Raw genomic sequence first — 27255 nt, forward strand, 5'->3', positions numbered from 1 at the left:
TCCAGGTGTCCCACAACAATAACTATCTCTGACCGAGAGTTGCCCGGTCACAAACTGGTAACAACAACAACTTGCTAGGGCAGCCCCTCCTTAAGGGAGATAGCATGCTGCCCAAGGCTGGGCATCTGCGTCAGAGGGCAAAAGGTGAACATCTATGGAAATTATTCCCTGACATTGATAATAACAATACAATCCAATCCTAATAATGTAACATTTGATTTATGAGCACTTTTGACTCAACAACCCTTTACACAGGAGCGAGTTTTACACACGTTCCCCAGAACTTTGATCCTAAAAGCAACGATTTAGAGTCTTTAAGATGCTCGTCAAAGTGGGTTTGCAGACGTGGAGTAATGGCAAGATTTTTTTCTGACGTTAATGTGAGCGGGGTCCCTTTGAGGTCCGGTGCAATTTCTCATAATAAAGCCATCAGTGTCAGATCTGCTGAGTGGTCCATTTGTTTTCTTTCTGAGACAAAAACTCAGAAAGAAAACACTGACCGTCAGCCTACCGGCAAGGTCGACTTCCATTTATTTCACTGAGCCAGCAGCGATGCCTGGTGCTAAAATAACGTTAAACCTATTGTCACTGTCAGGCTGTGGATATCCTGTCAGAACTTCTCGGGTAGATTCAGACAGACTATTATTATTGTTATTGTCTGTCTAGTGTCTATGTTTGCTATACAGAGTTGTGGCATTTCTTTTCAACTTCCATCTGAGGAATATTACTGCTGTAAAATATATTTCAATGCGCTAAAAGCATTCCTTTTGAAGGGATTCTTTAAAGCCTCCAGAAGTTTTTGTGCAACTTGCCACTTACAGTATTACACTGCTTAGTGGAGTTCTCGGTGGAGGTTGTTCATTTTCGATAATAGACCGTTGCTATGGGGGATCAATGGACCATGGGGCGAAGCCTGCGAGCTATAGTTCAGGCAGTAAACTTGAGCACTTATGCTGCATTCATACCTAACGCCCCTTGCCACTCTACAACCAACCAAACAGAGTCTCCTTAATGTGCCGCTCTATTTAACCTGCAGATCTCTCTCCATGCATTGCTTGCAGCTGCTATTGCTGCAGCTACCTCTACGTCGCTGCTGCTCGCTGCCCCACCACCACCCCAGCTTCCACCTGTAGGCTTTGGGGGTTAGTTATTTAATCATCACTCATCGTGCTATGTATATCTGTGGGGTGATGAGGCCCGAGCCTAGACGCCAAACTCAACTATATGCTGCTTCTAATAAACATATAAAGAAACACGTGAGTTGTCTGACTGCAATGTAGTCATATCAATCTGCAGAAAGAAGTCAATTTAACGTCAGCTCTGGACAACAAACACTTGTCTTCATCCATCAGAAAACACCATGGATACTTTTTGAATACACATTTTTTTTAAATATATTTGGATTCATGATGGCTAAACTTTCCCCAGTGAGGAAAATGGGAAAAAGTAAACACTAACGGGAACACAGTATGGGCTCCGGCCGTGTTTAAAGACAAGTTCATGGGGGAAATAAATGTGAACAGACTTGAACAGTTTGTTTGGACCTTTTTAGATAGATATTTCTAAACTGTCCCCAGTAGAGAAAAGCAAAAAAGCGTAAGAGAAGGAAAGAGGTTAAAAGACAGAGCGCTAAATGTTGCGTGCAAATGAGTTTGTAATGACATTGACCTACTGATGGAAACCATGTTCACTATCATAGCAAACATTGAATTAGCAATCATCGCAAAGTAGGGAGGCCGTTATTTCTGCAGGTTAAAAACAAAGTACTGGAAGAACTAGATAGATCTCAAGGAGAATCAGTCGTTACATTTCATCCAGTTGGAAACATGAATGTGTGCACCTCATTTCATGCCAACTGATCCAACAGTTGTATACATAATAACCATTTGAACAACACCCCTTATATGTCTAAGAAAACTAACAATGTGAATGTTGTAGAAAAATAAGTGACAAGTATTTTGGAAATGTTTTACTTTATTGATTTTTTATCTCGCAAGGTCCTTGCTGCAAGGGGGAAACATTGTACATATTGGCACAGACAATCAACAAAGGAAACCATGACTTCTTGGCATTATTGTGATACATTCCCAAACAACATGGGTCACTTTGGGTCTTTCTATTATTCCACCGATGTGGGACAGAGGCTCCTTAACAAAAACAGCAAACAAAGGAAAGCATTTCTCCCTCCAGAGGAGAATGAACACCTCATGATATCAATATGTTAACACCCAACTGTGTGAAGCGCTCTTACGAAATGCTCCAACATGCCATGAAATATTAATAATAGTCACACTGAACACAGAAACGTGTTTGGTGCCAGCCAGAACATTTAAACAGTCTCACTTGGAATGAGTTCATTCAAAATCACCATGAAGATGAAATGATTCAGTAACATCTACTGCAAATATGTCTTCTCCAACATGTTGTCATAGCACAGGATTGTTTTAACTTGGGGTTCAAATGTAAACAAGATTTCATTTGGTGGGCTCGACGTTATTCAGCTGGAATGCAAAATTACAAACAAACTAGTTCCCTTTAATTGTGTTTCGCTATCCCTGAGAACCTTATTCATAATGAAAGAAACCGAAAGTCTTGAATAATAAAACACAAGTTCAGCTACAGATTAAATATTTATAGTAGCCGAAGCGTGGGGGTTGAAAACACACAAAGTAATGATGATGGTGTTATGCTGCCAAAGTGGGAGGGGGTCTGGAGACTTTACAATCCTGGGATGACAAACAAATTCATCCATTGAATTACGACGTTAAGCACGGTCCAGCTAACTGACGGCGAGGAATTTCAAGCCAAGGGATTGGAGGATAACACAGATCCGAATTGTCATTTTGTCGTTGTTCAGTTCTGCAGAAAGTGTCAGGAAAGCGTGGGAATAAAACAGACATGTACCCTTAAAAACAAAAAACCCTGAATGCCCAAAGTGTAAACCAGTGGTCTGAATGATTCCAGCGTCTCCCTGAATGCAGAGAGGATTGTGAGAATTATTATTTCTGTGGAAGATTCATGTGCTGGACTGTTTACCATCAACATGCAATCTTGAGACACATATTGTGTGTAAATGAGCCTCGCTGAATCCCACACATTTGGAAACCATGAAAATAAAGGACAAGAATATTTGGCTTTTCATGTTCTTGTTGTTTTCTTCTCTGGTCCATAACCCGAAGGAGCGTCACGGCACCAGGCGTCTGATCCCCTTCGTTTGATCATTCTGCAAATCCAGCATTTTTTTTTTGTATATCTTTAAGGCCACAGTTTTTAGAAAAACTAAATGAAAAAGCCAAACAAAAGCCTGGAACCATTCAGAATATGTACCCTTTGGCTAAGATTTAAAACTACTTCATAGCTACAGTGCCTCTTTACTACAACAGCACATTTCACCGTACACCATGTGCTTTTCTTAGGTGTTAAATGCCGTTATTTATCGTCTAATCTGCGATAAAGCAATATTCTGAATGGCTCTGGACGTGACACTTGGAAATCTTGGAACAAACAGGGTGTGTTTCTATTTCTAGAGACAGAGGGGGGTAGATGGGACTGTTTTCAGACCCCTGTGCAGTCTCCACCTTTCACTATTGATGCCCACCACCAGTATTGCATAGATAAAGTATACGGTATAGTTTTTCACATAATGTAGTCACAGTGTTTGGGGCAAAACACGTGTATTTCCCGCCCCTCCGTGAAAAAGGAGTCTCACTCACTGCAGGTTCCCTGTTGGATTTATTACAAACGTGATCACTACGGTATCAAAAAATAGCTGAGGTCATCAAGTCTCCCACGTTAGTGCTGATTGGGCCCCTGTCAGGGTCAAGGGTCACAGTGCAATGACAAACTGTGCAGTGCAACTCCTCCACCCTGCTCCCCCCCCCCCCCTCAGAGCTCCTCCTTCCTCTTCACCTGGTCACGTCCTCGGAGGCTGCGCATGAAATTGATGAAGCCCGCCTCCTGTGGAGAGAGAGGAACAGAGAGGTTAGAAATCTCTTCACACTTTCAACAAATACATAGAATTTAATAGAAATTGTGCAGAATAGTCTATCATTGGAATATTGATATATATAAGTTGCATCCATAACATTCATCTGTTTGCAACTTATATAAATATTCCAATTACTTGTATATAGACTATTCTGCATGTCGATTATATTCAATTGTATTTTCTTGCACTATTATCTGTTTTATTGTGTTGCTCTGTTGGAGGAGCCAGGGACCTATTTTCATTGTCATAACTACACTGTAGCTATGACAACATGACAGTTAAAGCCTTGAATCCCATCATTTCCAGGGGTCCTACAGCTCAAGAAAATTAAGATTTAGGACTTTTTTTATTCCACTCACAATTGAATTTAAGACCAACTTCCCAATTGTACCAAACTTGAAGAAAAAACTACAACATTGGTGCATGTGCTTCTGGCTGCAAACAAACTATGACAGTTAAAGGTAGGGTAGGTAAGAATGGAGGAACCAGCTCGAGTGCGCTAGAATTTGAAAAAAAATCTGCCCCTTCCTTCAGACTTCCTCACAGAGCCCCTCCTCCAACACACACAAACGTGCACATGACCAATGAGGGCACGAGGTAAGTTTGTGCACAGATGGAAGGCTGACAGGCAGGTAGGCCATCCAGTTACTTTAGCCGGGCCGGCTCAGATGATTGGTCGTGCTTTTTACAGCGCCACGGCTTCCAGAGATGACATTTTATTGTCAAATCACTTCAGATATTCATTGCTATCGGGATGTTAAGAGCATTCCATGGAATATAACAAAAAGTGTTTCTGAAGTGAATTACCTATCCCACCTTTAATGGAAAAGGTATTTGGACAAAATATTCCATTCTATTTCTAATGTCTTAGTATTAATACTTTTGAAAGATGGGTTAAGGCATTTTTACAGTACACCAATTGATATCATTAGCATTTCAATTATTAACCCACTGAAACTGCAGGATAACGCCAACTGACTGTTTAAACTAACAGTCTCTCAATGATTCTAGAAATGATAAAAAGGCAAAATTGTTTGTTTGATTATGCTTTGGGGAAGTCCTTGGTTTAGGTGCCTATGTATGCAATTCATTTTCTTAAAGGTCAACTATCAGGCTATTTTTAGGCATATATTATGGGTCTCAGATATATACAAATATATAAACATGTCTATGATGTGTTTTTCTCAAAATACAAACAGATCATGCATTTTAGAAATCCCTCATATCCCTCTATTCCAGCTGCTAGAGAAACGCAGATCTTGGGTCCTTAGCTTGAAAAAAAAAAAAAAAGAGGAGGCGGAGCTAATCAGAATTCTACCGGAGATAAAGTTAAATTCTGCTGTGATAAAACGCCATCCTGTTCTAAACCACATCAAGGATTCTCTCTGAAACAGTCTGGAGCTCAAAGGCTTTCTCTCTTGCCGGTTATACCACAAGGTGAGTTCCTTTTTACTTCCTGCTTCTTCACACACATGCTCTCCAGTACAGGTTAGCTCTGAGTGTTAGCGATGCTAATGTAAACAAAGACGAGATTACATCCAAAACACGTTAGGCATTGTTTCTGATAGCAACTTTCTGTGGGTCCGCCGCCGATTTGACGTCATATTGGCAGCAAATCTGTATCCGCTCGTTGTTCCCCCGTTTTAAAAATATTTGGGTACGGAGGAAAAGAGAGGGTTTTATTTTCTGACGCTGCGTGAGTTCCCCGACACACCGTGGACACATGTGTATGTATAAAAGAGATCAAAAAGTTCATTTTGCATGATAGGTCCCCTTTAAGCAAAAACAATTATAGGTTTTTTGTATGAAATAGCTTCATTTTTTTAAACAAGAAGAAAATGGGATTCTTGGTAAAGTGTCTGAGACGGTAAGTACCAGCAAAGAGAGAATGAGGTGAGACGTGTTGCACTACTTACCCCACGATCGCCGTTGTATTTTTCCACAAACTTGCCGTAGTTGTAGTGGTTAAATGTCGGGTATCCCTCCACTCCCTCCTGCTTACAGAGCTCGTTGTTCTGTCCTCGCGTGCAGTCTACAGCCGCGTACACAATCTGAGGACAACAGAGCAGTAACTGTCAGTGCAATATACATAACAGAGAAATCACTGAAAGATGACATGCAGTATTCTGCTCATGTTCATATCTTTATTTTGCACAAGTTTCACATAGTGATGTCACTATGTTCAGGAAGTAAACAAAGGAGGCATTTCAGACGTGTACAAAAACCTATATTACACATTACAGTATAGGGAAACCCCAAAAAGAATAATAAGGTCTCTTGCAGAATTATCAGAGGAGATGAGTTTAAAGGAAATTCAATTATAAAAGATCTACGACTCAGTTCATGTAATTACCAGAGTCTCATGTGCCATTTTCTCTCGGCTTGGAGAGCATGTTCCAGAAACCCTAGAATGCAAGTTTATTATAAGGAAGTTCCAAAGTGCTGTAGTAAGTATTTAATCTACGTTTGAGGAAGAGTGTATAATATTGAAATGTAGATTAATAACCCGCGTACTCATTGTCCCGTCTGTGGATATTAAAGAGGACACCCTTGTCTTTGTGCAACCTTTGGAAAGGGTTATAAAAAGATTGTTTTATTGTTCCGTCACAATGATTTAAATCCACAGCTGACATTTTCTATAGTTTTGGTTCTCATCAGCACTCAGAAGCAAATACCTTTGATATAACTGTTGATCAAACTTCAGGTCATTATTCTGCTTAGAAAGCTGAGGGTTAGACTAGGTTTCTTTTTCAGTCCTGTTTCTCGCTTGAAGCCAGGAAAAGGCTAATCACTGTGACCTTTTGACCTGTGCTGGACTATGGTGATCTGATCTATATGAATGCACCTGCCCATTGCCTGGAGAAGTTAGATGCCGCCTATCACAGTGCCCTGAGATTTGTTACTGTATGCCAAGGCAGGTCTGCCTTCACTAATGGCGCGTTTCCACTGCAGCAGGTAGCTCGCTTTAAGCGTGCCGAGCCGTGCGGGGCCCGTTTTTGGTTGCGTTTCCACTTGGCCTAGTACCGGCTAGCTGGTCCTAATTCACAGTTTTTCTGGCCCCATAAAATCGTGGTTCTAGGGCCAGGAACAACCAGGCTGAGTCGGGCTGAGTATGCTAAACTAGAGAGAAAGTCGCTACAACTACAACAAAATGAACATATTTGACCGTGATTTAATTGTAATACACGTTTCTAAATGATGCCGAAGTAACAACATACTGATACCGGTTAGTAAAAACCATGAATTAATGCTTTGACAAGTCTGCAGACAGACGGCAGGCGAAAAACCCTTTTAAAATGCCTGTTTTCTAAATGGAGCTTGGCTAAGCTAACGTTATATATGCTCCAACCGTCCACACTCACAACAACGGCCTATACAGACATAAATAAACCAGCGACTGTATTCTCCATGACACAGGCAGTCTGTGGTTTGTACTTGTTTAACTTTTGTCTAGTTTCTGAACAGATACGAGGAGCTGTGAGCTTGAGTGCTAACAGCTAACGGCTGTGTTGTTTTTCTGGGGCTCTCATTGAAGATGACGTCACGGCTCCGCCTACACTGCGTTACTATAGTAACTGCCCCAGTTCCTAAACTGTAATGGAAGCGCAGCATTAAAGTGAGCCGGGCCTAATAAGGCCTAACCAAACCGAGCGAGGCCGAGCGAGGCCTGCAGTGGAAACGCGCCATAACTGTACGGAGGCTCAGTCATTGGTACATGTTCATCTATAAAGCCATGTTGGGTAAACTATCTTTTTATATCTGCTCTCTGGACGAATTGAAAGTACGTATTGCCTGAGATCTCATGATGTTGTTTTATTAAATGTGCCAAGTGCTAGGACTATCTTAGGGAAGAAAGCTTTTAGTTGTGCAGCTCCACTAAATTGGAACAGTCTGCAAACATGTTTAAAACTGAGCACTTTGGTTCCCCTGCATCACTTTGAAACTCAGCTGGGTGACATGCTGTTTGATACTCATGGTACCTGTCACTGTAAATAGAGTTTGTAAACTGTACCCTGTACATTATGTTGTATGTCATCCTTATTGCTGTTCTGTTGTTTTTATGTTACATGTGTAACCAATGTCCTGCAGGTCACCCTTGAAAAAGAGATCTTTTGATCTCAAGGGGCTTCAGCTGGTTAAATAAAGGCTACAAACAAACAAAACCAGGAAAAAGTACGTAGGACATCACAGGAAAATGGTAATAGAAAGCTCATTAATAACCAACTGTAAAATTAACATCTACGACGACAAGTTCATGTTTTCAGCCTTGTGGCAATAAGCAGGCTTCTCATACACTATACGCATTTTTCCAAATGTAGACGTCTAGTTTCTCTCTCCAGGTTTCAGTGAAGAGACAGAAGCGTTTCTGTTCGGCTGGCTGGTGGGGGGAACAAAAAGAATCCCACAACAATCACTCCGACCAAAAAACATCGAAGGAGATTTCTGTTCCAGGGCTTTTGCATCGATTAGTGACAAACCGCCCCGATGAGGCGTAAATGCCATCGCAGTGATACTCAGCTCAGAGTCCTTTTGGACAGCTCAAATGTCTCCCTCTCTGCCGCTCATTGAACTTGTCACCGTCAAATAATGTTTCCCGTCCACCTCTCTGCTCGAGCTGGATGTGGAAACGACAGATCTGCAGCGGAAGGGAAACACATCGGACACTTTTCTGTGTGCGAGAAACCGTGAAGCGACGCTCAACACTTCTTGTCATAATTACAAAATACAAGTGCCTGTTCCCCACGAAGGTTGAGTTTCTGCATCAGCGCTAACATAGTGTTGGATGAGCACATTGTTGTTGAGCGGTGGCTTTGTCTGCCTCAGCAGCTGTGAGCACAAAGTGAGGGAATTAAGTCTTCTGCACACCATGAGGAAGACACAGCCTATACAAGGATTCTGGGAAATGCTGCGAGCGAGAGAGCATATTCAGCAGGACCGAGGTGTCTCACCTTTACAAAAAGCAAAGTAGTCAACAGAATTTTAGCTGACAACACTGCCTGAAATCATCCTATTATTCATGCAGCTGGGCAGTTCACGTCTGTGTTTGACGACCTCAGAGTTATTTTGAGAAACACACAGAACACTTTGGGCAGCAGAAGCAGCTGCAACGAGAGACGTAATGTAACTGCCATCAGGCTGGACTGACGTCACATAGCAGTATGCTCAACATATCAGGTCTAACACCTCCAGACTCAGGGAGTTTCATTCCACAGGCCATAAGACTATTAAACATCTGCACCTTTTAAAGAACATCCATAAACATTCATCCGTTTGCATTTTGCTAATTATTTATTACATGTTAGACGCTTTTATCCAAAGCGACTTACAAACTCAATACTGTGGACGATTGAGCAATTTGGGGTGAAGAGTCAGGGACACAACGACATGCTGACTGCAGTGGGACTCGAACTTGCTATCCAGTGATTTGAAGATCAGCACACTATGCACTGCGCCACACGTAGGGATGGGTATCGTTAAGGTTTTAACGGTACTACTACTTTTATCGATACCGCTTATCGGTCCGGTTTTTTAACGGATACTCTTACCGGTTCTTTTGGAGAAAAAAACAAGGTAAACTAACTAAACAAATTGTGAACAAAACTAACATTTATTTTTATTTAAATAAAATAAATAATATTTCACATCAAAAGAAACAATGCTTTAACAAATCGTATTAAATAATCTGTAAACAGAATAGTTGAAACTTTAACAAAATAAATAACTCAGTTTCCTCTAATCATTAACCCGTGTTTGTATAATGTAGCTAACTCCGTGTTGCTGCTAGCATACATAACACCGTGGAAACGTTACTCGTGGATGGGGCTACAGAGCTGCTAGAAAGACAGTCCAACCCGGTGCATTCCTCCGTCTGGATGTGGAGCACTTTTGATAAATGTTTAGACAAACTGCTCGTGTTACCGCCCTCACATGCTAAACTCTTATTGCGCTTTTGGTAACGAGCATTGTCCACATCGAGACGGGTAAAGTTTAACCACACCTTGGAGCGCGTTCTCTCCGCCATCTCCTCCGTGTGTGTGTGTTGCTGCATGTAGCAGCTGCGTGTGTGTAAACTGCCCCGCCCCCTCCCAAGCAGGCGGGGGGGAGAGATCTCTCGACTGGATTGGAAAGATCGAAAATACTAAAAATAATCATTGACGCATTTTGCAGTCTTATTGCGTATTAGAAACGGAGTTGGCGACACTAAAACTGCAATATAATGTTTATGTAGCAATAATACACATGACATATATTTTTTAAATGTCTCCAGTGCCGATAAAAAGACTGATAACGTCAGAGCTTAACGGCACCACGGTCTTTAATAATTCAGCCCAGGGGCCCGTTTAATACCGGGGCTCGGTACCCATCCCTAGCCACACGCCTCCGAATATGATATATTCATCTAATATATCATATTCCTTTGACTTGTATATAGACTCTTCTTTCACTATTTCTATTTTATTTGTATTTACTTGCACTATTTTATTTCTCCTATATATGTTACACTATTGGAGGAGCCTGTGTCCCAAGTGTTTCATTGCCATATCTACACTGTACCTATGCACTAATTACAATAAAGCCTTGAATTGAAACATGACATGCAATAGTTTCCGGAATATTCCCAAAGTACATTTCAAGAATTTGCTATAAAATTATTTCTGTACCATAAAGAATAATTGAACTGTGTCTGTGAGTATGCACAAGTATCTGTATAATTTATATTTGGCTTAAAATAGGATGATCAATTTTGTTTTCACTTTATATTGAATTGCTAATTGAATTTAGTGATGAGCTGTGTTTTCTTCTGTTTTATGTATCTTTGAGACTGTGTGTGTGTGTGTGTGTGTGTGTGTGTGTGTGTGTGTGTGTGTGTGTGTGTGTGTGTGTGTCTGTGTCTGTATGTGTGTGTGTGTCTGTCCATCTATGTGTTTCTGTGTGTGTGCGTCTGTGTGTCCGTCTGTGTGTCCGTCCGTGTGTGTGTCTGAGTGTTTCTGTGTGCATGTGTGTGTGTCTGAGTGTGTCTGTCTGTCTGTGTGTGTGTGCCTGTGTGTGTGTCTGTCTGTCTATGTGTGTGTGTGTCTGAGTGTGACTGTGTGTGTGTCTGTATGTGTGCGTCTGTGTGTGTCTGTGTGTGTGGGTCTGTGTGTGTGTCTGTGTGCGTCTGTGTGTGTCTGAGTGTGTGTGTGTGTGCGTCTGTGTGTGTCTGTCTGTGTGTGTGTGCCTGTGTGTGTATGTGTGTGTGTCTGTCTGTGTGTGTCTGAGTGTGTCTGTCGGTGTGTGTGTGTCTGTCTGTCTGTGTGTGTATGTGTGTGTGTGTCTGTCTATGTGTGTGTTTCTGAGTGTGTCTGTCTGTCTGTGTGTGTGTGCCTGTGTGTGTATGTGTGTGTGTGTCTGTCTATGTGTGTGTGTCTGAGTGTGTCTGTCTGTGTGTGTCTATCTGTCTATGTGTGTGTGTGTGTCTGAGTGTGTCTGTCTATGTGTGTGTGTGTGCGTGTCTGTCTCTGTCTATGTGTGTCTGAGTGTGACTGTGTGTGTGTGTGTGTAGACCCCAGCATTATTAGCCAATGCTCATGCTAATGCTAACAGGGGTCCTAATAAAGACTGCTGCTCCCTGTGTGGCATCAGTCAGAGTTCCTGTGAATCGACAGGAGAAAATGAAGCCGTACAGTCGTTGTTCTTCAGAGCTCTGCAGCAGATTCAATCCCTGATCGATCTTCAGGCGACAGCAGCCCCACATCATTTCATTGATCCGGCTTCAGAGGAGATGTGGCTCGCTCTCAATCCATCAGTGTCACTGCAGAGCGGAGCAGTAATCACACAGCTCTGATGAACTCACACTTCCCCAAGATAGTCTGCAAGTCTGCTACTAAAGTGAATCAAAGAATGAGGAATAATCTCCCTTTTATTTTGATTACTTAACCCTCGTACTAAACACATATTGAACTAGCCGTACGGGCCCCATCGAGCTCAATTAAAAGAGAGGAGAAGAGAAAGCAGACTGAGGCGGGAACTCAGCACTGCTTTCAAAATACAACACAGATCTTATCATCCAAAAGTAAACAGAATAAATATATAATTCATTCAATCCTTGGATGTTTTTCAATGTGATTACACAATATTATTTGATCTGTAATAGTTATGTGTATGGTTTGTTTACCCACACAACTACTTGAGTACTGATATATAACATCAATATAATGTACTATGATGTTAGTTATCTTAATGCCATTTTTTATTTAGATTAGCTCAAACTAATAGAGAGGCGAAGTCCCTCCCTTTCCGGGGGAGCTCCATGGGACCTTATTTTGGAAAAAGTATGTATTGAAGTCAATGGAGAGAGAAAGATTATCTTTTGATCCCGTTTGAATTGTGCCACGAATTACACATATGATGTTTGTCAATTTAAAGGTGGGGTAGGTAATTTTGGAGAAACCAGCTCGAGTGCGCTAGAATTTGAAAATACACAACCGGAAAAAATCTGCCACTTCTTTACAGAGCCCCTCCTCCAACACACACGAACGCGCACATGACCAATGAGGGCACGAGATAAGTTTGTGCCCAGATGGAAGGCTGACAGGCAGGTAGGCCGTCCAGTTACTTTAGCCGGGCCGGCTCAGATGATTGGTCGTGCTTTTTACAGCGCCACGGCTTCCACAGATGACATTTTTTAATAGATTTTTTGTCAAAGCACTTCAGATATTCATTGCTATCGGGATGTTAAGAGCATTCCATGGAATATAACAAAAAGTGTATCTCGAGCCGGTTTCTCAAACTTACCTACCCCACCTTTAAAAGATAATTTTGCAAGTTAACAAAATTAAAATGTGTCGTAAAACTGTGAAGTAACACTTTTTTTTGTGTGAAACCGCTCAATGAACTACATCTCACAAAAACACGCAAATCAGAGCACATCACCCCCATCCTTCACTCACTCCACTGGCTCCCTGTAACACACCGGATTAACTACAAAGTCCTCATAATGGTCTTCAACGCCATCAACCACACTGGCCCCACCTACAGGAACTGCTAACCAGCAAACATTCCCATACCTCACGCACACTCAGGTCAGACAGCTCCAATCTCCTGGCTGTTCCGCGGACAAAACTGGTCACCATGGGAAACCGTGCTTTCTCCTCCCTGGGTCCACGTCTGATCAGCTTCCAGAGAACATACGGGCCCCGGCATCACTCTCAGTTTTTAGGAAATGCCTCAAGACCCGCCTGATCCACACCGTATTTTACTGACTGTCCTTTACTTTATTTATTTATAAATGCTCTTAACCTTTTTTTTTTTTTTTTTATATTGCCATTTTTTATTTAATATGCTCCTTTAGATATCTTTTTACTTATTTTTCCTTATAGCTTTGTGAAGCACCTTGAGATGACGTTTGTCTTTAAAGTGTGCTATATAAATCAAATGTATTATTATTATCTCCCGTCTCGCACCGTCTCACTTCTTTCCTTCAGAATGAGGCGGAAAGTATTAAAAGAGGTGAAAATCACTGCAAGTCTGGGCACGTTGAGAGCTGTACACACACACAAGGGGAGTTAGTCGGTTCCGTAAGAGCCAGCATGCGGGACCGGGGACTCTGGGATTTGTAGTCTTTCTAGTGGCGTATTTTTCATAGTCTTATATTTCAACAGTTTTACGACAAACTGTGACTTTTTTTTTTAAGATTGACAAACATCATATGTGTAATTCGTGGCACAATTCAAACGGGATCGAAAGATAAGTTTTCTCTCTCCATTGACTTCAATACATAATTTTCCCGAAATAAGGTCCCATGGGTCGGAAGTAGATGGGCGGGACTTCGCCTCTCTATTGTTTATTGGATGGGTTTTACTCTCTTTAAACAACTTTAAAACCCGAATGAAATGGGTTGTACTGTATAAATATGTTTTATTGTATACAACTCCTGTGGAGATGCTCCCATGTTGAGGTGGATAGTTATGACTTTTTATTACATTAATGGGCCAATTGTTGTAGCTCTGGCCATCATTGATGTTAGTTATAAAAGCAACAACACCACACTCTTAAAAACAAAAGTTAAACACTAGATTTGGAAGTAGAAACTAAAGAAATGTCTGCAATAGTCAGTCATTACCCAGCAGTACAAACCTGTAGTGCATTGATCCCACTGACCTCTGAATTAGTCATCTTAATATGATGTTTTACTAATAGGAAGTGTTTAATGATGATGATAATTAAAAAGAAGACCCAAATTAATCTTTAATACCAGCAATATCAGTTCAGGGAAAGGGACTATTTGTTTGTGTTTACACCTCTTCTTGTGTAAAATGAAGTCGCATTAAACATTCATTGTTTTCAAAGGGGCGGTGTTAAGGTAGTACAAGGCTCAATATAATATGGTGTGTAATTGTGCGATGTTTAGCTGCATTGTGTGCAAAATAGAAATATAGGTAGAAAACACACCGCTAAATACTACATGGCTTTGATTTAGGTCGAGGAGGGGAAAGAAATGTAATTAGCGCCACGGTCATGGTCAGTATATCTCTGTTCAGGACATTAACTTTACGATATCAGCGGTAAAGGCAGGTCATTTTGGTCAAATCCATAAAAAATAGTTCTCAGTACAGTGGCAACACACAGCTTCAGGAAACATCACTTCCAGCCAATGTTCTCCTGCTATTGATTAGAAATGTGGGGAAAACACAAACAGCTCCCCCGCTGACATACAGAATGTGGAGTTTTAATTGTTTGTGTCTTCAAAGCAGGAGCTAAGCTTGTGTTTGTCTTTGGTAAATGAGGCGAGGGCAGCTAATAGAGTGTGATCAGCAGCGGCCGGACGACTCACTGGGGCTCGGCTTTATAGAGACGACTGCCGAGTAAACACATGTCCAGTTCTCAAGATTTACTCCTGTTCAAACACAAGCTCACACCTCCGCTGGCCGCTGGAGGGACAATGGGAGAGCAGACATCTTAAAGTTCTGCATATATGTAACCTTCTCAGGTATGAGGGGTTTAGCATCTAGTGGAAGAATCAACACACAGATCCAAACACCAAAGCTAGGGACTGTGCCAAAGGGCCTCAAGCTGTTGTGGCCGGAAGATACTGGATGTTTAAAAAATACATTTCTGACTGTTCTGACAGTTTTCTCTTAAAGAATAAAGTCAATATTCTTCCATGAGGTAGTATGGGTCTTGAAGAGGACATATTATGCTCACTTCCATGTGTATCTCAGTATGTAGTGTCTCTACTTTAAAGAGTCCTCTCTTGCTGATGTTCAGGTGTATATCAGTATGTAGTGTCTCTACTTTAAAGAGTCCTCTCCTGCTGATGTTCAGGTGTATATCAGTATGTAGTGTCTCTACTTTAAAGAGTCCTCTCCTGCTGATGCCCAGGTGTATCTCAGTATGTAGTGTCTCTACTTTAAAGAGTCCTCTCCTGCTGATGTTCAGATGTATATCAGTATGTAGTGTCTCTACTTTAAAGAGTCCTCTCCTGCTGATGCCCAGGTGTATATCAGTATGTAGTGTCTCTACTTTAAAGAGTCCTCTCCTGCTGATGCCCAGGTGTATATCAGTATGTAGTGTCTCTACTTTAAAGAGTCCTCTCCTGCTGATGTTCAGGTGTATATCAGTATGTAGTGTCTCCACTTTAAAGAGTTCTCTCCTGCTGATGTTCAGGTGTATATCAGTATGTAGTGTCTCTACTTTAAAGAGTCCTCTCCTGCTGATGTTCAGGTGTATATCAGTATGTAGTGTCTCCACTTTAAAGAGTCCTCTCCTGCTGATGTTCAGGTTTAAATCAGTATGTAGTGTCTCTACTTTAAAGAGTCCTCTCCTGCTGATGTTCAGGTGTATATCAGTATGTAGTGTCTCCACTTTAAAGAGTTCTCTCCTGCTGATGTTCAGGTGTATATCAGTATGTAGTGTCTCTACTTTAAAGAGTCCTCTCCTGCTGATGTTCAGGTGTATATCAGTATGTAGTGTCTCCACTTTAAAGAGTCCTCTCCTGCTGATGTTCAGGTGTATATCAGTAGTGTCTCTACTTTAAAGAGTCCTCTCCTGCTGATGTTCAGGTGTATATCAGTAGTGTCTCTACTTTAAAGAGTCATCTCCTGCTGATGTTCAGGTGTATATCAGTATGTAGTGTCTCTACTTTAAAGAGTCCTCTCCTGCTGATGTTCAGGTGTATATCAGTAGTGTCTCTACTTTAAAGAGTCCTCTCCTGCTGATGTTCAGGTGAATATCAGTATGTAGTGTCTCTACTTTAAAGAGTCCTCTCCTGCTGATGTTCAGGTGTATATCAGTAGTGTCTCTACTTTAAAGAGTCCTCTCCTGCTGATGGTCAGGTGTATATCAGTATGTAGTGTCTCTACTTTAAAGAGTCCTCTCCTGCTGATGTTCAGGTGTATATCAGTATGTAGTATCTCCACTTTAAAGAGTCCTCTCCTGCTGATGTTCAGGTGTATATCAGAATGTAGTGTCTCCACTTTAAAGAGTCCTCTCCTGCTGATGTTCAGGTTTATATCAGTATGTAGTGTCTCTACTTTAAAGAGTCCTCTCCTGCTGATGTTCAGGTGTATATCAGTATGTAGTGTCTCCACTTTAAAGAGTTCTCTCCTGCTGATGTTCAGGTGTATATCAGTATGTAGTGTCTCTACTTTAAAGAGTCCTCTCCTGCTGATGTTCAGGTGTATATCAGTATGTAGTGTCTCCACTTTAAAGAGTCCTCTCCTGCTGATGTTCAGGTTTAAATCAGTATGTAGTGTCTCTACTTTAAAGAGTCCTCTCCTGCTGATGTTCAGGTGTATATCAGTATGTAGTGTCTCCACTTTAAAGAGTTCTCTCCTGCTGATGTTCAGGTGTATATCAGTATGTAGTGTCTCTACTTTAAAGAGTCCTCTCCTGCTGATGTTCAGGTGTATATCAGTATGTAGTGTCTCCACTTTAAAGAGTCCTCTCCTGCTGATGTTCAGGTGTATATCAGTAGTGTCTCTACTTTAAAGAGTCCTCTCCTGCTGATGTTCAGGTGTATATCAGTAGTGTCTCTACTTTAAAGAGTCATCTCCTGCTGATGTTCAGGTGTATATCAGTATGTAGTGTCGCTACTTTAAAGAGTCCTCTCCTGCTGATGTTCAGGTGTATATCAGTAGTGTCTCTACTTTAAAGAGTCCTCTCCTGCTGATGTTCAGGTGAATATCAGTATGTAGTGTCTCTACTTTAAAGAGTCCTCTCCTGCTGATGTTCAGGTGTATATCAGTAGTGTCTCTACTTTAAAGAGTCCTCTCCTGCTGATGGTCAGGTGTATATCAGTATGTAGTGTCTCTACTTTAAAGAGTCCTCTCCTGCTGATGTTCAGGTGTATATCAGTATGTAGTATCTCCACTTTAAAGAGTCCTCTCCTGCTGATGTTCAGGTGTATATCAGAATGTAGTGTCTCCACTTTAAAGAGTCCTCTCCTGCTGATGTTCAGGTTTATATCAGTAGGTAGTGTCTCTACTTTAAAGAGTCCTCTCCTGCTGATGTTCAGGTGTATATCAGTATGTAGTGTCTCTACTTTAAAGAGTCCTCTCCTGCTGATGTTCAGGTGTATATCAGTATGTAGTGTCTCCACTTTAAAGAGTCCTCTCCTGCTGATGTTCAGGTTTATATCAGTATGTAGTGTCTCTACTTTAAAGAGTCCTCTCCTGCTGATGTTCAGGTGTATATCAGTATGTAGTGTCTCTACTTTAAAGAGTCCTCTCCTGCTGATGTTCAGGTGTATATCAGTAGTGTCTCTACTTTAAAGAGTCCTCTCCTGCTGATGTTCAGGTGTATATCAGTATGTAGTGTCTCTACTTTAAAGAGTCCTCTCCTGCTGATGTTCAGGTGTATATCAGTAGTGTCTCTACTTTAAAGAGTCCTCTCCTGCTGATGTTCAGGTGTATATCAGTATGTAGTGTCTCCACTTTAAAGAGTCCTCTCCTGCTGATGTTCAGGTGTATATCAGTATGTAGTGTCTCTACTTTAAATAGTCCTCTCCTGATGATGTTCAGGTGTATATCAGTATGTAGTGTCTCTACTTTAAAGAGTCCTCTCCTGCTGATGTTCAGGTGTATATCAGTATGTAGTGTCTCTACTTTAAAGAGTCCTCTCCTGCTGATGTTCAGGTGTATATCAGTATGTAGTGTCTCTACTTTAAAGAGTCCTCTCCTGCTGATGTTCAGGTGTATATCAGTATGTAGTGTCTCTACTTTAAAGAGTCCTCTCCTGCTGATGTTCAGGTGTATATCAGTATGTAGTGTCTCCACTTTAAAGAGTCCTCTCCTGCTGATGTTCAGGTTTAAATCAGTATGTAGTGTCTCTACTTTAAAGAGTCCTCTCCTGCTGATGTTCAGGTGTATATCAGTATGTAGTGTCTCCACTTTAAAGAGTTCTCTCCTGCTGATGTTCAGGTGTATATCAGTATGTAGTGTCTCTACTTTAAAGAGTCCTCTCCTGCTGATGTTCAGGTGTATATCAGTATGTAGTGTCTCCACTTTAAAGAGTCCTCTCCTGCTGATGTTCAGGTGTATATCAGTAGTGTCTCTACTTTAAAGAGTCATCTCCTGCTGATGTTCAGGTGTATATCAGTATGTAGTGTCTCTACTTTAAAGAGTCCTCTCCTGCTGATGTTCAGGTGTATATCAGTATGTAGTGTCTCTTACTTTAAAGAGTCCTCTCCTGCTGATGTTCAGGTGTATATCAGTATGTAGTGTCTCCACTTTAAAGAGTCCTCTCCTGCTGATGTTCAGGTTTATATCAGTATGTAGTGTCTCTACTTTAAAGAGTCCTCTCCTGCTGATGTTCAGGTGTATATCAGTATGTAGTGTCTCTACTTTAAAGAGTCCTCTCCTGCTGATGTTCAGGTGTATATCAGTAGTTGTCTCTACTTTAAAGAGTCCTCTCCTGCTGATGTTCAGGTGTATATCAGTATGTAGTGTCTCTACTTTAAAGAGTCCTCTCCTGCTGATGTTCAGGTGTATATCAGTATGTAGTGTCTCTACTTTTAATAGTCCTCTCCTGATGATGTTCAGGTGTATATCAGTATGTAGTGTCTCTACTTTAAAGAGTCCTCTCCTGCTGATGTTCAGGTGTATATCAGTATGTAGTGTCTCTACTTTAAAGAGTCCTCTCCCTGCTGATGTTCAGGTGTATATCAGTATGTAGTGTCTCTACTTTAAAGAGTCCTCTCCTGCTGATGTTCAGGTGTATATCAGTATGTAGTGTCTCTACTTTAAAGAGTCCTCTCCTGCTGATGTTCAGGTGTATATCAGTATGTAGTGTCTCTACTTTAAAGAGTCCTCTCCTGCTGGAGCGCTAGCTAATAGGAGCGTGAGTGTTAAATAGTGATGTCACTTATTATGAAAGTAAACAAAGGAGTCCAGTCGAGGGAACACAGGGATTTTAGCCTCTACAGACCATTTACATGCACTAAAACCTATGGAACACACTACAAGAGAGGGAGAACCCCCAAAAAGCATAATAGGGCCTCTTTAAACGCTTGTGTTTCTTAATGGCAGTTTTAAAAAAATGGAACTCCATTAAGGACATATGGAAGCTTATGCTTGTTTGTGTCCCAGTTAATGAGTCAAACATGTTTTACAGTTGATCTAATTACTGTTATTTCTCCCTGTGTAGAGAGAACATATCTTTATCGTGGGTCCCATACTGTAGTCGTCATTATTTCTATGGGTACTCTAAGAATGATGGAATAAAGAAAGGCATGTTGAAGTTCCTGAAGTTGCAACTGAAGGGCTCAGAGTTGTACAATCATTTAAAAAAGTGTATTGTTTTGAAGAATTGTTACAAAGGATTGCCTCAGAGAAATGGATGACTAAGTTATTGGGAATACGTCACTGTTTCTCACCATCTGGCAATCATTGTGAAGAATTCCAAACAAATGAGAGAGCAGTATTGCCTGAGCTCTGTGAGAAAACAATGTGCATTAAGCAATTCAATAAAACTTAAAAGCAACAATATGATGGTGCTTTTTAAAGTGTCACTTTGAGATGATATATCCGAGCTCAAAGTATTTCTAGACACGCAACTGTTTTTTTTTTCTTTGTGTGAGTGAGTCACAGTTACAGTAATGAGGTTTTGGAAACACTGAGCCCTGCAGCAGAGAAAGTGAAAGGGAGAAGAGGATGGAGGAATGTGTCTTCAGGAATCACCTGAAGCTCCAGGAATCACCTGAAGCTCCAGGAGTGCAGAAGACTGGAGGAGAATGTGAGGAGTTTAGAAAAGTGTTCAAACTCCTATCAACAGCTTTTATATACTGCCTGCCTCATTTTTGTATTTTCTGTCTCTCCTGGGACATGTCTCCATGCTTTAATGTTCAAAAAGCTCTTTACTTTTCTCATACTGCCTGTGCTGCAGCACCTCTTTTCACCCTCTGTCTGAAACCAGAGCCCAGTCTGCTATGATTGGTTAGCTGGCAGGCTCTGTTGTGATTGGTCAACCAGCTTAGAGATATCCCGCCCCTTAGCCTATCTCCTTCAATAGCCGCGTTCACACCAAGTACTTTGCCGTACTTAGTTCCGAGCAATTAGTTCCCCCATGGAACTAAGAGCCGATCGCGTTCACACCGGAATAAGTTCCCTGAGGGAAGATTACGCAAATGAGCCGCTGACGTCACTTCTTCTGCTTCTGCTTTGGGTTTACTGGCAGGCCGCAAACAACTTCACGGCGTATACTGCCACCCGAAGTCCCAGCAGCTTCTACTGAAGCCAGTCCCCAGCTCCGGGGACTTCCGGCCGGGGACTCCGGGTGGCAGTATACGCCGTGAAGTTGTTTGCGGCCTGCCAGTAAACCCAAAGCAGAAGCAGAAGAAGTGACGTCAGCGGCTCATTTGCGTAATCTTCCCTCAGGAACTTATTCCGGTGTGAAGGCGATCTGTACTTAGTTCCATGGGGGTACTAAGTGCTGGGAACTAAGTGCTGGGAACTAAGTGCCGGCACGAAGTACGGCAAAGTACTTGGTGTAAAAGCGGCTATAGTGATTTCATTATGTTCAATGGAGGGAATTTGGGAATTTTAGCCTTTGCGGATGACATGCCCAAAACCTTTATAACACAGTACAGGAAAGGGAAATCCCCAAAAGAAGAATCAAGGTACAATAACACAAAGTTAGTTAAAGCAGTCGAGCAGAGAGCATAATAAATAAATATAAACTAGCCTGTGAGTTATCCAATAAAAATTTTTTTTGGTCAGAGACCTCAAATATTACGGTGAAATAACTCATAACTGTATGACAAACGTTTTAGTTAGGAGTTTGCAAGACATCCCGGTTTAAAGGGGACATGCATAAAGCAGCTCAACCGCTAATTTCATTGAAACCTATGACACAAAAAGTGCATGTGTGCCTAGAAAACTATATAAAATAATTGTTTGTAACCGGTCCTGACATTTAGGAATTTCAATCCAATTTGACTGCATTTAATAAGGATTCAAAACACCCTATAGATAATGATCACGAGATGCCGATTCTTGTTTTCTTTCTCCTCACAGGATCATATTGATTTTCCTTGTCTCATTGACACAGAGCATTTTGTGCACATAACACAAGTAGAAACGGAAAACAAGGCGCTTTCTAGGAACAGTCAGGATATGATTGGAGATCTTTCATGACTATCTAACGTCTTATTTAAAGGTCACCTATCATGCTATTTCTAGGCAACAGCATAGGTCTCAGATAAAAATATATAAAAAACATGTCTATGAAGTGTTTTGCTCAAAACACCAAACAGATCACCCATTCTAGCCATGCCTCATATCCCTCTATTTCACTTCCTGTTTCAAAAGTGCTGATTTGGGATAAAGCTTTTAAAAAATAAATAAAATTGATAAAATAAAAAGGAGGGGTCTGAGCTCATGCGGGACCCGGCAGCTACCGTCTAAACTAAATGCTGCCGTGATGAAACGCCATATCATGGATTATCAAGGATTCTCTCTGAAACAGTTTGGAGCTCAAAGGATTTCTCTCTTGCCGGTTATACCACAAGATGAGTTCCTTTTTACTTCCTGCTTCTTCACACACATGCTCTCCAGTACAGGTTAGCTCTGAGTGTTAGCGATGCTAATGTAAACACCGACCATATTACGTCCAAAACAGTCTGGCATTGTTTCTGATAGCAACGTTTCTGATTGGGCCGTGGGTCCACATTTCAGATATTACGTCATATCGGACGCAAATCTGGATCAGCTCCGTTGTTCATCCGTTTTTAGAGATTTGGGTACGGAGGAAAAGAGAGAGGGTTTTATTTTCTGACGCTGCGTGAGTTCCCTGACACACCGGGGACACATTTATGTATAAAAGACATCAAAAAGTGCATTTTGCATGATAGGTCCCCTTTAAAATAGTGTTAGGCTGTCAAACAGTGTGAGTCTGTATTGCAGCAGAGGCCCAGCAGTCTGTGTTGTTGAAAGCATTTGAGACCTTCTAGAGCCACTATGGAAATATGTTATATTAAACTTTCTGTTATCGTGCAATCTTATGCACCGTGTTCGTGTAATATGCTTTTCTTCCATGTTACTTCTAAGAGGTGTTTAGTTTCTGCATGCCAAGCTGGATTGAATGTGTCTTTTACTTTGGTTTTCTTCTGTGTGATGTGTTGGTTGTTAAAGGCAGAATATAACTAAACTAACTCAAAGAAGTGCTTCAGGGAGGAAACTCGAGTACGACAGCATGGAATAATTGGAGCGCGTGTATTTTCAGTCTTCACAGAGTCTTTGTGCTAAGCTAAGTTAAACACAGCTAAGCTCTAGCATTTCACTGAACACACACAGAGATGAAATCAATATTCATCTCACCGTGGGTCATGACAGAGAACTGTTTTCTTTATTTTAAAGTGTCACACCACTACGGGGTGTATATGTGTGTGTTGTAAGGGTGTAACGGTACACGTACCGAAATTATTCGGAATTATTATACTTGGTAAGTAATCTCAGGTGCTGCGTCGCAGCATTCAGAGTAATTTGCTCACATTGGGTTCAACGCGTCATAGAGCGACCAAGTCATTTAATTGGACGAGAGGCATACTATGAGAGCTGGTCACAGGGATACGTTCAAATGTAGTCAGTAATTTGAGGAAATGGCGAATGCAGATAAAGTTGAGCTGAAAATCCTCCAGCATCATTGAAGTCTCCGGTTTGGGAACATTTTGGTTTCGCAGTTACGTACAAGGATGACGGGCAAAGACAGGTGGACCGAACCAAAGCTGTTTGTCGGCATTGTTCAACTAAAATTGGCTACGCGGCTGGCAATACATCAAACTTGCACACTCATTGAAAAGGACATCACCCGAACGTGAATATCACCGGTACCAAAAGTAAAAAGACTGAAGTGCAAACCCAACTCCCACTAGCATTTAAGCCTCCACCACTCGCAGAGAGTTCAGACCGAGCCAAAGCTATTACAAACGCCAAATATCCTTATGTTGCCATGGTAGCAAAGCGCTACCTGGCTGTATCTGCTACCTCTGTCCCTAGCGAGAGGGTGTTCTCCACAGCAGGAGACATTGTTAGTGCCAGCAGATCTGCCCTTTCGGCAAGCAATGTGGACAAGTTCATCTTTCTTTAAACAACATGAAAATACAATAACAAGCAAGTCCTAATGTCAAACTGGCTGCTTAGGTGCTAGTACAGTACAGTTCAAATACAGATTATTTCAGTTCATCGAAAAGCTGCACCTTAATGTTTATTTTATTTTGTATTTATTTGATTGAATATTCAGTTTAATAATAATTAAAAACCCAAAACTAATAGTTTATGTTTTGTGAGTACTAGTACAGTAAAGTTCAAATACAGATTATTTCAGTTCATCGAAATGCTGCACCTTAATGTTTATTTTATTTTGTATTTATTTGAGTGAATACATTATTCACAGTTTAATAATAATTTAAAAAAAAAAAAGTTATGTTTTGTGATAATTTTTTCTGCTGTACCGAAAACGTACCGAACCGAACCGTGACCTAAAAACCGAGGTACGTACCGAACCGAAATGTTTGTGAACCGTTACACCCCTAGTGTGTTGATGTTAAAAAAGCACCGCTTACCTTTCTGTCCTCTTTGAAGAGCTCTGCTGCCGTGGTGAAGTGGGGAACAGAGTTTTTACAGTGAGGACACCCTGAAGAAACAACAGAGAGAGGGGATGTTAAAGGTAGAATGGAGAAACCGGCTCGAGTGCGCTAGAATTTGAAAATACACAACCGAAATAAATCTGCCCCTTCCTTCAGACTTCCTCACATAGCCCCTCCTCCAACACACACATGACCAATGAGGGCACGAGATAAGTTTGTGCCCAGATGGAAGGCTGACAGGCAGGTAGGCCATCCAGTTACTTTAGCCGGGCCGGCTCAGATGATTGGTCGTGCTTTTTACAGCGCCATGGCTTCCACAGATGAAGTTTTTTTGATGTATTTATTGTCAAAGCATTTAATTTATTCATTGCTATCGGGATGTTAAGAGCATTCCATGGAATATAACAAAAAGTGTTTCTGAAGTGAATCACCTACCCCACCTTTAACATACATCTTAACACGACACATTTACACTATATCTAGCTTTACGTCTTGAACAGGCAATAATGCACGTTAGTTACCTGTAAACATATATAATCTAATCTGAGTCTCAAAATCTCTGTTTAGCGATTGTATTGATAGGAAAACCTGCCTTTCATTATCAGATTCAAACAGTAGTTGTATACACCAACACTGAAACACATGAGCACATACTACAGTTTAAAAAAGCAGAAATAACGTCTGAGTTGAGAGAATTAAAAACAGAACAAATGAAGCAAAGAAAGTGAAAACCATAAAGCAGATTCAGGCAGTAGACGTATAGATTCACACGTAATGTATTATCCTACAGAACAGAACAGCTGACAGAGAAGAGATAACATCTGATCCTTCAGTGCTTCTCAAAGTGTGGTCCGCAGACCACTGGTGGTCCGTGACCGCCCCCTAGTGGTCCGTGAGTATATTGGTAACATTTCACATTTGAAATAAATAAATACATTAAAGTTTTCCGTACTCTCGCTGGAATATCTCCGCAATGGAACAAGCTTAAGTTTAACTTTCTATTGCATGATAAAGCCCAGGGCAACACCTTCGTCACACATGTTGTCACTTGTTTGTACCATTTTCAGGCGATTTATAATCTGTTCTAGAAAAACGATGTGTTTTGCACTTTGAATTGACTTGTGTTGAAAAGTGCTATATAAATAAACTTGCCTTGCCTTGCCTTGGGATATTTGTGGAGTTAGGTGGTCCGCGAGTGTTTTTTTATTGGTAAAGTGGTCCTTGGTATGAAAAAGTTTGAGAAACACTGCTTTACAACAAACACTATATGATGTTTTTAGGTTTTTACTAACACTGTAATCCTGCTGGTAATCGCCAAATGTAGAAATGTAACAGTAATCCAATCTTTTTTATGTAACTGTAAGCGAATAAAGTTACTTTTTGTATCCTGATACGTAATCCCGTTACATGTAATCCATGACCTCCCAAGCCAGCAGATATGAAAGAAATCCCTGCTGTACATCATTCACTGAGTCCCAATCATGAAGCGGTGTCCCACAATCCTGCAGTTATTGAGAGCTTTACACCGCATTAGAGATGGTTCACTTGTAGGTTACAAGGCTGTTAATCTCTTTATTGCTGTCATAAACTCAACCTCTCTGCTCCAGCAGCTATACATTTACAGCGAGTCGACACTAACACAAACACACCGTGAGGAACCAGATCACATTTACAGGCAGACGTTCACTTCCAGTGGGTGGAAACATTTGAGTGGACCACGTGTGTTTATGTACTTGCTGTCAATACGTGTAATAACTGTGATGAAATCTTCTTTTCTCTACGAATGTCTGTAAACGTTTTTGTTGTTGATGTTGCTGTGGTGGAAAATTGGAAAGGAGAAAATGGCAAGTACAGCTTTTGGTGTGACGAAGATTGTCCAGGAACTGATGGCAGTTGGTGGATAAATGTAAAGGGTTAGGGATAAAAGTCAATAGCCGCTTTCACACCAAGTACTTTGTCGTACTTAGTTCCCAGCACTTATGGCGCGTTTCCACTGCAGCGGGTAGCTCGCTTTAAGCGCTTCCACTTGGCCTAGTTTTGGCCCGGGGCTACTTTTTCACCTTTTTTCTGGCCCGACTAAATCGTGGTTCTAGGGCCAGGAACAACCAGGCTGAGTCGGGCTGAGTATGCTAAACTAGAGAGAGAATCGCTGGCAAGGGGGCTACAACTACAACAAGATGAACATATTTGACCGTGATTTAATTGTAATACAGGTTTCAAAATGATGCCGAAGTAACAACATACTGATACCGCTTAGTAAAAACCATGAATTAATGCTTTGACAAGTCTGCAGACAGACGGCAGGCGAAAAACCCTTTTAAAATGCCTGTTTTCTAAATGGAGCTTGGCTAAGCTAACGTTATATATGCTCCGACCGTCCACACTCACAACAACGGCCTATACAGACATAAATAAACCAGCGACTGTATTCTCCATGACACAGGCAGTCTGTGGTTTGTACTTTTGTCTAGTTTCTGAACAGATATGAAGAGCTGTGAGCTCTGAGTGCTAAGAGCTAACGGCTGTGTTGTTTTTCTGGGGCTCTCATTGAAGATGACGTCACGGCTCCGCCTACACTGCGTTACTATAGTAACTGCCCCAGTTCCTAAACTGTAATGGAAGCGCAGCATTAAAGTGAGCCGGGCCTAATAAGGCCTAACCAAACCGAGCGAGGCCGAGCGAGGCCTGCAGTGGAAACGCGCCATTAGTTCCCCCATGAAACTAAGCACTGATCGCATTCACACCGGAATAAGTTCCCTGAGGGAGGATTAGGCAAATGAAGCCGCTGACGTCACTTTTTCTTCTTCTGCTTTGGGTTTACTGGCAGGTCACTTCACGGCGTATACTGCCACCCGAAGTCCCCGGCCGGAAGTCCCCGGAGTTGGGGACTGGCTTCAGTTGAAGCTGCTGGGACTCCCAGTACGGGGAAAAGTACTTCCGAGGAAATCGCTAGAGCGCCTAATAAGCCCTTCACAAATAACTCTTAATAAGAAGATATGTCGATTATTACCAAAAAAATTGAAGTACACAGTTTTCTTATGAATGTATTCGTGTTAATTCTGATGGTGGGGATGGGATTTACAAAAGGCACAGGGTAAAAACTGTGTCCATGCACCAACAGAAGATAGTAAATAAGCATAGATTTGCACAGCTATGGAATACCTACTCAAAACAAAAACCCTTTTGGTCAGATCGCAAAAATGTT

At 41.4% G+C, this 27255-nt stretch overlaps 1 protein-coding gene across 1 annotated transcript in view; it reads right to left on the reverse strand.

The window, feature by feature from the left end:
• Window positions 1–1956: 1956 nt before the first annotated feature.
• Window positions 1957–27255, reverse strand: part of LOC117551975 (protein disulfide-isomerase A5-like) — a gene marked incomplete at its 5' end in the record, with an annotated part of 56307 nt that continues 31008 nt past the window's right edge. The window contains 3 exon segments of the mRNA XM_034225082.1: window positions 1957–3957; window positions 5905–6039; window positions 24027–24097. Of these exon segments, the coding sequence (XP_034080973.1) occupies window positions 3886–3957; window positions 5905–6039; window positions 24027–24097 (278 nt within the window).

This window comes from Gymnodraco acuticeps, unplaced genomic scaffold, assembly GCF_902827175.1.
Source record: "Gymnodraco acuticeps unplaced genomic scaffold, fGymAcu1.1, whole genome shotgun sequence".
In the NCBI taxonomy this organism is placed as follows: domain Eukaryota; kingdom Metazoa; phylum Chordata; class Actinopteri; order Perciformes; family Bathydraconidae; genus Gymnodraco; species Gymnodraco acuticeps.